The sequence below is a fragment of the Lepidochelys kempii genome, chromosome 3, assembly GCF_965140265.1.
Source record: "Lepidochelys kempii isolate rLepKem1 chromosome 3, rLepKem1.hap2, whole genome shotgun sequence".
NCBI classification, from domain to species: domain Eukaryota; kingdom Metazoa; phylum Chordata; order Testudines; family Cheloniidae; genus Lepidochelys; species Lepidochelys kempii.
In genome coordinates, this window is record NC_133258.1 from 114,591,110 (window position 1) to 114,602,935 (window position 11,826).

Consider the following 11,826-nt stretch of genomic DNA (forward strand, 5'->3'; position numbering starts at 1 on the left):
AGCCCCACTGGCAAGTTATCATTTTGGCTTGGTCTACACTTAAAATGTAGGTCAACGTAACTACAGTGCTCATAGGACTGAAAAATCCACATCCAAGTGCTGTAGCTATGCCAGCCTAACCCCCTGTGTGCCTGTAGTTAAGTTGACGGGAAGAATGCTTCCATCAACCTAGCTACTGTTGCTTGGGGAGGTGGTGTTCTACAACTGCTGAAAACCCCCTTCCATTGCGGAAGGCTCTGTCTCTGTTACAGGGTTATGCTGGCATAAGTATGGTGCCATGGCTATGCTGCTATAGTTCCTGTACTGTAGACCAGGCCTTTGGAAATGCATTGGAGAAAACTCCTATTGACTTCAATGGAGCCTGGATTCCACCCAACACACTTAAGATTTCCTGCAGCATTGTTTTCTCTAATTTGGTGATCTCTTCAATTTTACCACTTAGGTAGATTTAATAAACCAGTCATAGCCTTCCTTCTATGTAAGAGACTTATATAAAACCTTAAGTTTTATCTTTGTCTAAAAGGGTTAACTCGGATTGGATTTAATATACAAAATGATGAAGAAAAATGTATTTACACTGAAAACCAGTAGTACGTCAACAGAGTTTCATAGTGCATTTATAATAGCTTACAAACTATTTTTCAGCAATGACCCCATGTTTTAGTGACCCTGTAGACTGGAATGTTCCTGATCTGAGGTGAGGAAAAAAACAGACCAAGCAGTAGCTCTAGCGCACTGAGACAAAAAATTCAACGTCACTATCCCATTTCAGAAAATAACATCGGATTTAAAAATAACTGTTATAAAGGGTACACTCACACAAAACGTTCTTCCTCTCTCTGTCTCCTTTTAATGGCCAAGTTTTCCTCCCTCCTTAAAGAAGATAGCTCATCAGAATGGGTTTGAACACCCAAAGACATCTATATACACCACTTATTGGTGTGTAAGGAGATCTAATTTTCCTCCTTTGGGTGCACTTCAGATAGTGACCACCAGAACCAGTGAAGATCAAATTACATAAAAGTCATAATATCAGTTGAAGCCCCAAAATGAGACTTAAAACTGACAGCACTGAAAGTAGAGAATAAACAGTAAGACATAGCGTGACATTATTTTGATATAGTAAAGCAATTCATGGGGACACTCATCCTTGAAGGTTATACTGTGCAGTAAATTCTTAATTTATTTTAGTTCTGTCAGTCTATCACAGCAGTACTAAACTTAAGGTTCAGATGGTACTTTTGCTCTGAATCCACTATTTTTAGGCAGGTGTAATTTTCTTAAATAAGCCATTTGTTCACTTATATGAAAGAATTTTATTAACATCTCATGCTGCATGCTTCCCATAGCTTTTATACTGCTTCAAAAAGAGTCCTATTGAACAGATCACAAGCCAATAATCTTTGATCAGACTCAAAATAAATCACATTCCATTTAATTCAATTTTTATTCAATGAAATGATGTATAAAAACTTACAAATCTGAGAACTTAACTATACACAAAATAGGATGATACTCAATTTAAACAAATACACAGAGCAGAGCTATGGTTTGTGCCCCGCCCCCCCGCACCTCCATTTATGGTGGGGCACTTACTCTGCCTACATAAGCCTTCCTATTGGCCCAATGACTGATCAGTGGGCTTCCTTACTGCTGTCAGTTTTTAGGCTACTGGCAAAAAATCCAGGCATCTATAAAAAATTAAATATAAAAATCAGCAACTTGATTTTAAATACAAAGATGCAGTGCTATCCTGAGCAATAGCTAATGCTATGGTATTTGCCCTCCCAGCGTTTGCATACTTGCCTTGGAGTCTAAAGTGATGGGAATCCCTTAAACAGAATTCACTGGCCAGTACTGCAGCTTCACTTTTAAAACAACCATGATCCATAGCCACCTTTCCCTCTGTCTGCTGCTAGAAGGTGACAATATTAAACAAAGGGCCAAATCTTTTCCACCTTAACTCATGCAATTAGACCCACTGAAGTCTGAGACTACTTGTGTGAATAAGGTGATCAAGTCTCCCCCCTCCTCTCATATCAGGAATGACTTGGATCTATTGTTACAGCACGTGTGAATGCAGCACTGATAACTGCACAGTGCTCACTAGTATGCAATTTCTCTATTTTCTAGTTTCCTCCATGTCTTGGGTGACAGCACTAATTATATTAGTTTCCATTCAAACATGATAATAAAAATGCACACATCCTGGGGCAGTTTAAATTTAATTTAAAAATAAGTGTTGTGTAAAATGGCTAGTCTGTCAAATAACTAAAATGTATGGACCTTTTTGGTTGAACTTGAAAGCAGATGCCCAATTCTTTAGATAGGGTGTGTGCATTAATTTACCTGTATATACCAAACACACACACACACACACTTTCTATATATACATATAAAAAGATTGCCATCACATTATTATTACTGCTACTTTAGTCAAAGTTGACTAAGTAACTAAATTTTCTTGAATGGACATAATGTCAATGATGATACCTGAAATACATACCCCAGGGAATACTTGAGGAAAAACTAAAGACTAAAAACAAAGTTTCCTGGGTTCATGGTGAAAAAATTTAAGCCTTTTTTAGTTATCTTACAGAGTTTGTACATGTAGCTCTAAAAAGCACGCTGCATCATCTGCTATTTCTTCTCAAAAGGAAGACTTGTTACCAGAGAAAATAATTATAATTAAATATATATATATTCTTTGTTTACCAAAATGGTATTTTATTTCTCATTACACACTTCATTGCATCTAAGTATGCATTTAAATAATCTAAAATCTGTTTAAAATCTATTTAAATTTGAGTTTACTAGGACTATTGACAAAGTTAGCTTAATTACCTTTACACACTTTCCTTTGTATTAAAATCAATTATGTTGTGGCTTGAGGCAAAGGACTTTTATTTATTTGTGGGAGGGGCAAGATCCAATTTTTTACCATGCCAGCGTAGTTCTGGTTGCAGGGGGAGTATTAGTTTGATACAAATGAATAACTTTAAAAAATTGATAGGTTTCACCTTCAGTCTAACAACACTGCTTCCTGCTCCTTTTTGATGGAGGTTAACACTGAGTTATCAGTCTCTGTAGCTTCTGTGTCCTCACTACCAAGCAGAATGGATCTATCTTCTTCTAGAGAAAAGACAGAGTTTTGATTTTGGCACGAATGTTTGACCACTTCATTGGGAGTTGAAAATGTTTTGTCACACAAGTTACATTTGTAGGGCTTGTTGGTCTGTACTAACATGTTGTCCATTTGACTGCCTTCCTCAAAAGTACAGAGTTCCAGAGTCTGTTTGTCCACCATAGTATATGTGTCCATGCTCTGATTTAGGCACACATGTCTGGCTGCTTGGTTGGCCCTGCAGAAGCTTTTGTCGCAAGTGCTGCACTTGAAAGGTTTGCCAGTATGTATGTACATATGCTCCCTCCAGTGGCTTTTTTGAATAAATTTGCGTCCACAGATGGAACATTCATATTTCCGTCTTTTAACTTCTCTTTCTTGATCTGCCTGCTCCAAGTTGTCTATGTCTGCAATGTCTGATGGTGGTGGTGTTTCTGCCTGCTGCTGTCCATCAATTATTGGGGAATCTGAGATCTGTTGCAGCTCACTGTCACTAATCATTCCCGCTTCAGGCACTTCCATGGCATCTTTTTCAGCTGCATTATTACAAAGAGACAGGGAAATGCTACTTTCTCCCTGCTGGCTTGATGTGAAGGGTACTCCTGTGTGGATCTGGAGGTGCTCACGCAAACTGCTTCGCAGATTGAACCGACGACCACAGAGGTGGCAGGCATAGTATTTTGGGAAGCTTCCATTCCTTTTCATAATACTTGGCTTGACATGTGCTATTGTGAGTGAAGCAGGCTGTTCATCTGAAGAAGATGCTTCCATGTTGGCTTCCTCCTCTGGAGGAGAACTATTACCAGCAGTGGAAACCAATTCTGGAGACAGTGAAGACTGCAAAGGGTCAGAAGTGGTCATATTTGTCCGGGTCACTTGTGGCAGACTTGAAGCCAACCGTGAGAGCTGTGAGCCCTCAGACACGGGTTCTTGGCTCATCCTGGAAGGCTGTGGCCTTGGTTCTCGCCCAAGTTTGTCAGTTGCTGAGGTAACCTTAGTGGGATGTCTTGTCTGGTGATCTGCAATTTGAATGCCATATAAAGAAGAGGCTAATGGAAAAACTTGATCTGGATGAGAAAAGGTACCCTGACTGGCAAGGCTGGCCTCTTGAATCAGTGGATATGCATGCAGAAACTTTATTCCCTGTTCTAATCGAACTGGGTCAATGAGCTGAGGTGCCATCTTCCCAGTATACATCAAATGCAAGAGATAGCTGAAGATATCTGGTTGTATGTCAGTTGCTTTCAAACGGACACATTCACTAAAAGAAAAATAATTGTTTAGTAAACAATGAGATAAGGAAAAGTCTCTAGAATCTAATCTAGGTCACTCAAGTCTGAATAAAAAATAATTAGTGTTATATGTTTGAAATATAAACATAAAATTTATTACAAAATGTATTTGCTCTTAAAAATGACCTCCTCATTTTAACTGAATTTTAGGAAATACTAGCAGTCATCTGTCATCCTAACACATTAAAGAAAGAAAGCTCCAATCGATAGACTGTAAGGTCATATGTGCAGGAACCAATCCTTGCATTTATGCAGCATCATAGCTAAATATAACACTTCTACAAGTGCCATGCAGAAACATAGGGAGATTTTTGAAACATAGGGAGAATCACATTTGTTGTTGTTAAATTATAAATGTGTGAATGCTAAAAGTCCAAGTGTAAAACAATAACCAATAATCCCCATAGCTCATACCAACCTGCAATTCCAGCAATGATTAGTTTTGCTTGGAAAGACAGGGGGGAGCTTGTCATAAGAGATATGGTTTGTAGATGGGGCAAAAGGCATTAATTTATTTGGCCAGTTGAAAAATGGCAATCTTATTCTCAGTAAACCAATTGCTTTGAAACATAAATATGTTCTGACAGACCCTAAGATAATAATTCTTTTCTGCTGTTATGAATTTGCTGTCCCACACAATATATTCTGCAATTTACAAGGATTCCCTCCGTCGCCCACCCAACCAGTCTTATATTAAAATCTTGCTAATGGCTAAATTTAGGCCATAATCTTAAGAAGCTGTTTTCACATGTATACAGCGCAATATTACAATTGTTTATAGGATTACCTACTGCTGAATCAAGGCAGAGGTTGGGGAGGAGACAGTAGGGGGCATGATAAAGGGGCAACGGATGAGAAGGGGTAGGGCCTGAGGGCAAAGGACGTTGGCATAGAGCTATGCTATCTGGTCTTGGGATGAAGGGCTTTGGAGAAGGGAAGCAAGAGGTTAGGAGTAGGGGGGATGAAGGGACTGGAGGGACAGCGACAGGCAGAGACTCTTATTCATGGTAAACTTTAAATGCTTAATTTTCTAGATAGCAGACATTAACAATTTAATCAGGGGTATAGTCCTGTTTTTTTGGGGGGGGGGTTAAGTGCAGGTACTATGCCACTGCCATCAGGAAGCTTCTGTATAAAATGTGGCATGACCTCACCCATACCGTGAGTGAGGTCAACAGTGCTACAGAATATGGGAACACTGTTCCCACAGGCTCCTGCCCCACTACCTTCAATCTGAATAAGAGGCTTCCCTCTCTCCACAGTCCTCCACTCCCATTTTTTCCTCAGGTATAACTTTCTCCTCTCCAGCTCTTGTTAAAATGTGCAGGGAGGGAGCACCACCTTGATGGGTGTTAGAACTATCTGAGTTGGCTCTCTACCTGTGGACCTTATATATCAGATTCAAAATTTTAGTCCTAGTTCAAAAAATGTTTAAGAGTTAAGGTTGAACTTGTTCACTAGAGTCCAGCTAACACCCAATAACAATACCTGCTTTCCACGAATTCTACCCTTAAAAAAAAAGCCCCTCTGCCCCAATTTTTTTTTTTTACAATGTCTGGAAATAAACAGCTAAGGGATGCAGCTTGTGCTCCACTGCCATGTAATCCTTCATTGTTCACAATCACACCACCAAATCTTAACTTTGTAATGTTTTTGCAATTTTTATGGAGCAAAGATAAAAAACAAACGTCTAACAGATTTTACTCTCCTAGTAATTAATTACTGGCTCTTGGGTATTCTTTTGCAGAGTTGAGGAAATAAAGTTAAGTTTGGGTGGATGACAGTGACCAAGAACTACAGAGAAGTGTAGACAATGCTGGCTACCTTAACCATTCACTTCGAGATATTCTAATGAGTGTTTGTTTTTTGAAGGTGAAGAATTTTTGCTGAAGTATAATATTAGTTTTGGAAGTTAGCTGGACTCCAATGAAACACAATTTCAACCTTACCACTTCTTGAGGACTTTCCTTGTTTGCAAACAAGAATAGATTCCGGGTTCTCTACGAATATTAACAAAAAAATCAAATGATCGCTTTTTTAATGCTTCAGAATGCAGCTAGATTTTTTTAGCCAAGTTAAATGAATAACATTTTAACAGTCAACCTTTCTATAGTTACCTGGTCTGATGGACAAACAACATCTTAAAGTAGTTGGAGAAAGAAGCAAGGACAGATTTGTGTGCCTTGAAGTAGACATCACCAATAGCAACCGTGCAGTCACACAGGAAACCAAACTCCCTCTGAGCATTTAGCTGCTGTAGCAGTATAAGTCCGTGGTTGGCCAGATCCATTTTTTACACTCTGAAAAGCAAATGACATTTATGTAAAAGTATTTACTTAACAGTAGATGTACATGAAGATTCTTTTTCAATATACGTTGTGCTTCTACTGCACCTTTCATGCAAGAGTATCAAGGTGCTTTATAAACAGTGTCTTATAAGTAGGTAAATATCCTCATTTTATAGAGGGTTGACTGATTTGCTCAGGATCACATAACAATACAGTGGTAGAAATAGGGTATTAGAATAGGAGATACCTAAGAGATAAATATACACAATCCAAGAGAAGGGAAAGAGAGACAAAAGAAAGAAGATGAGTAAGAGACGAATGAATTTATTTTTAAGGGGAAATTGTATTGAAGGTTTTTGCTACTAATTTTTTATATAATTATAGTCTGGTCACTTGGTAGACCTTTACCTCCTCAGGATTTCAATCACCTCCATCAATACAATTCAGTGTGGGTAGAGGAGATCACTGACAAACACGTGTAAAAGTAAACACCTACCTGCAGGGCAACTGAAAATTCAAACAGGGCTTGGAAAACCTCACTTTCCCAGAGTGAGTAATAATTTGGAGCCGGCAACAGTAGCCAGGGGTGCTATACTTGCTGACTTTTTCCCCTGAGGGCAAACCTGTGAGCAGAAGCAGCTGAGAGGTTGATGCTGTATTAAGGAAGAGGCTGAACAGCAACAAAGCAGTCCAAGGGTGCCATTACTGATTTTGTTCAGGATTAAGGAGGTGAATGCACAAAACAGTGCAGTAGAGAAGCAGCTCAGGAGTTGTTACTACTTTCTCAAGAGTTGGAGGCAGAGTAGGGAGCGCAGCATCCTCTACGACCTGATATTTTTAACTTTTAGGACAGGGGGCCAAGAAAGCCTTTGAGTGGATGAGTGCGTGTGTGAGTGTAAGTGAGTGCGTGGGTAGGGCAAGGATGATAATGGGAAGAAGAAAATGAGGAGGGATAAAGTACAGAAGAGAGACTTTGGAAAGAAGCGAGAGATGAAAATAGAGTACAAAAGACAGTAGGAAAAGGAGGAATGGGTATAAAGCAGTGGAAGGTGTAGGCAGGAAAACAAACATCCACAACAATTAAGAAAAACATACATGCTCCATAATAGAAAAGAAAGATACAGTGAAGCCAGAAAGGGGGAAGTGTAACAAGACCCCAGGACATACAGAAAGTTGGTTTCCAAAGTTTAATAGAACATTTTAAACAATATTACAACAATGCAAAACTGTATTTTCCCTTTCAATTACAGGAGAGGGATGGTGGTGTAGGTATTTCACCTTAGGTAACAGGTTTAGTTATTGTAGTAGTAGGTATTAGAGGTTTTTCAAACCTGCTGAAGGACCAAGGTATTATTACACTTTGTGACTGCCATTAGGCACCAGGCTGCTTCAATACATTGCACTGACACAGACGTTCATATGAAATTATGAAATATGATCACCCCATAAACAAACTAGGGAAATATAACCTAGATGGAGCTAATATAAGGTGGGTGCATAACTAGTTGGAAAACTGTTCCCTGAGAGTAGTTATCAGTGGTTCATAGTCAAGATGGAAGGGCATATCAAGTGGGGTCCCACAGGGATCAGTTCTAGGTCTGGCTCAATATCTTCATCAAAGATTTAGGTAATGGCATAGAGCAGTGGTTCTCCAACTTTAGCAACCCAAGGACCCCCATTTTGATTTTAAAATGTTCACGGACCCCCAAACCTTCCCCAGCCCCAGGCCCTGTCCCCACTTCACCCCTTCCCCATAAGGCTCCACCCCACCTCTTCCCACACCCACTCAACTCCTTCCCCTCCTCTTTCCACCTCCTCCCCCAAGCATGCCCCCTTCCTGTCCTGTCCCACCCCCAGCGCCATCTGCACCCTGCTGAGTGCAGGAGATTGGACAAGAAGACCTCTCAAGGTCCCTTCCAGTCCTACAATTCTATGTGTAAAGTGAATCATGAGCGGGGAAGAAAGAATGCAGTGTACAAAAGCAGTATTTTGTTACAAAAACTACTGCTTAATAGGAAAAAATTACTTTCCAACATCATAAAGGCCATAAAGCACACAAGTTGGCATTTGATATTTGTGGCTCTGCAAATATTATGATAGATCAAATATTTACTTTTGAGAATTTATCAGCAACAAAAAAGCACATTCACAGTTCAGGTTCCAATCCTGTTAGGTGGGTGCTCCATTCAAGTAGACTCTGACAACATGGAAAATTTTGCAAGATCAAGCCTTCATTTTTATGCAATATTTTTGAGAACATCTCAGGATTTACAAACTAATCAGGGCTGGGTCCAGTTTGTACTTGGATAGAAGACCTTTAGGTGAAATAGGAGGTAGTAACGATCCAGGGGGTGGTAGCACGTATTAAGAGGCATTCTTTATTTACCTTCTACTACCTAAGCTTGTCCTGGATACAGTATTTTTCCTTTTCTAAACTGCAGAGTCAATGTGGCTACTGAACGGCAATTACATTCCATCCCGGAGCTGGCTTAATTACTATCCAGGATGACATGATCTCAGTATGTGCGTACACCTATCCCATTTATTGGTACTCAAAAATGATAAAGTCTTTGGAATCAAAGCACTAAAAACTAATTCCATCTTCACACACACCCTGGTGAAAGGGAAAAGAGTGAGGGAACCGCCTACCTTATTTTGTTTTAGAATATCTACGTAGTTTTCAGCCTAAGAAAATTCATGACTTTATTATATGATCATTAGGTTGAAGTATTAGCTAAATGAGGTTAGTATAATAAATCAGTCTCAATAATACAATTTTGTATTTAAAACAACTTTACCACATGGAAATATCTCTGTGCTTAGTATTATGGAGAAGATCCTATTGCTAAGTTGCTGGCAGCATAGCTTGGATGGGCTACTTTGTTCTGCTGGTGATCATTTCTAAAGATCAGTTTTTGAAGTCATGTAAACTGAGTAACAGATAAAAACCATAATTCACTGAATTGTCCCTTTGCAAACATTTAGAAGAAGTCTGTTATGGAGAACCAAAATATAAAAGTGAAAAATCAGGTCAATTTAATTATGAAGAGAAAATCATGACAAATAACCTTAAAGAAGTTAAAAGAAAAGGAGGACTTGTGGCACCTTACAGACTAACAAATTTATTTGAGCATGAGCTTTCGTGAGCTACAGTCCACTTCATCGGGACGGGGTACCATTGGAAGGGTTGGGAGACTGGAGACTTTCAAAAGGTGCCATGGCGTAGGGCTGGTTTGCTATATCAGCCAGACTACAGTAAACACCTTATTAAAACCTGGCCGCTACCTGAGCCCCAGCGCAGGCCGTGTGCCGAGCCGGGCCCCATGCCTGCCGAGCTGCAAGCGAGCGAGCCCCCGGGCTCACGCTAGCGGGGCGCGGCCTCCAGCGCCAGGTTGGTGCTGGGCGGGTAGGACACCAGCCGCTCCCAGAGCGAAGGCAGCGGGGCTCTGGCTGGCGGCTGCGCCCGCCCTGGACAATTGTCCGCGCCCGCCCGACCCACCCAGCCAGGTTCCTGTCACTGCCGCCCCCCGGACACTGCCGCTTGGGCTTGGGGACAGCGGCTTATTTCAGCCATGGGGGTTGCGCCGCCAGACCCCCTCGGGCAGAGCGGGCCGGGCTGGGCGCGGCCTGGGCCTGCAGGGCTAGGCCCAGTTGCCGTGATCTCAACGGCACACCACAGCACTCCCCTCCCCCAGCCCCGCGGGCAGCGGGCTCTGGCGCGCGGCGGGGGGGTGGAGTCTCGCGGCTGCTCCTTCACCCCCTCAGGAGTCACGCTCGGCCTGTGGCAGCAGGGACTAAGGACGCGCTCTGATTGGTCGCCGAGGCGGAAGGTTGAGTGGCCGCGCGCCGCTCTTACTGGCTGGGCTCCGCCCCCTAGCGCATGCGACGCGCCCTCCACGCGCGCACGGACGGGACGGAGCCGGCGCAAGCAAGACGCAGCGCGAGCGGAGCCGCCGCTGCCGCCAGGGCCGCCCAGCCTGCTGAGGAGAAGCAGACGGAGCCGCCCCCTCCCGCTTCGCGCGGCTCCCTCAGCCCTCGCCCCTCCCCCACGCCGGATGCCGCCGCAGGGGGCCGCTCCGCTTCGGGCGCGAGGGGCGGGGAGAGAGCGCGAGGGCAAGTGGGCCCCAACCGACCGAACCGAGCCCCGCGCGGGCCGGAGGAGGGGAGGGCGTGCGAGAAAGGGATCTGATTCTCCCCCCCTCCCTCCCCGCGCGGCCCCCATTCCCCTGGCCTCGCGCGGCCCGGATGGAGCCGCCCAGTCGGGAGGCGAGGGAACTCCGGCGCCGCCAGGCGCTGCTGCCGCCCCCTGTCCCCCGCCAGCCCGGCCGCCGCCGCCCGCTCCAGCGCCCGAGGCCCCCGCGGCCGGCCCGGGCCCGCTCCCCTCACACACAATAGCGGGGGCCGGGCCCAGCCGCTCCGCCGGAGCCCGCGTTCTCCCGGCTGGCTCGGTGCGGCGGGGATCGGGCACGTGGGAGCGGCCCCGGCCCCCCTGCGGGCCCGGGGGCAGGGCGCTCACCTGGGGGGCTCGGGCCGCTGTGGCGCCTGGTCCCGCTCGGGCCGCCGCCGTCTCCGCGCCCAGCAGCAGCAGCAACAACGGAGTCAGCGCGGCGGCGGCGGCGGCGGCTTTTCCTGTCCGGTTACGTTAGGGTCACATGACCGAGAGCGGAGCACAGAGGCTGCAGCGAGGAGCCCCCGCCGGGGGGGGGGGAGGGGAGGCGGCGAGCGCTGGTGGCGGCAGCAGCAGGAGCCACCCCGCCCCTCCCCTCTCTCTCGCTCTCTCTCTCGCGGTGCCGAGCACAGGCCGCACCGGGCCGGGGCTCCCCGTTCAGCCCCTGCTCCCAGCTACAGCTCCCCCTCCCCCGGCCGAATGGAGCCCCGGAGCCAGCCCTACCGCGCGTTATTGTTGGGGAGCTGCCCCTTTAAAAACCGTGGGGGAGGGGGGCGCAGGAGGTGAAGCCCGAGTGTAGCTTCCCCCAGCCCTAACCACATCCTGCTGCCGAGGGCGCAGCCTGCTCCTGGGGAGGGGGATCCGAGGCCTGGCTCATGTCGGGGCCTGTTTCAGACACAGCAGACCAGAGTGGCCTGGTTGGACTTGGGGTGGAGGAGTGCATAGCCGCCTCCC

At 44.9% G+C, this 11,826-nt stretch overlaps 1 protein-coding gene across 1 annotated transcript; it reads right to left on the reverse strand.

Annotated features, from left to right (window-relative positions):
• Positions 1-1,433: 1,433 nt before the first annotated feature.
• On the reverse strand, positions 1,434-11,439 carry ZBTB2 (zinc finger and BTB domain containing 2). The gene is made up of 3 exons (XM_073337657.1): positions 11,221-11,439; positions 6,534-6,716; positions 1,434-4,385 (listed from the first exon to the last, which is right to left on the reverse strand). Exons 2-3 carry the CDS (start codon positions 6,704-6,706, stop codon positions 3,023-3,025), a joined length of 1,536 nt encoding a protein of 511 aa, XP_073193758.1. The 5' UTR covers positions 6,707-6,716; positions 11,221-11,439; the 3' UTR covers positions 1,434-3,022.
• Positions 11,440-11,826: the final 387 nt, after the last annotated feature.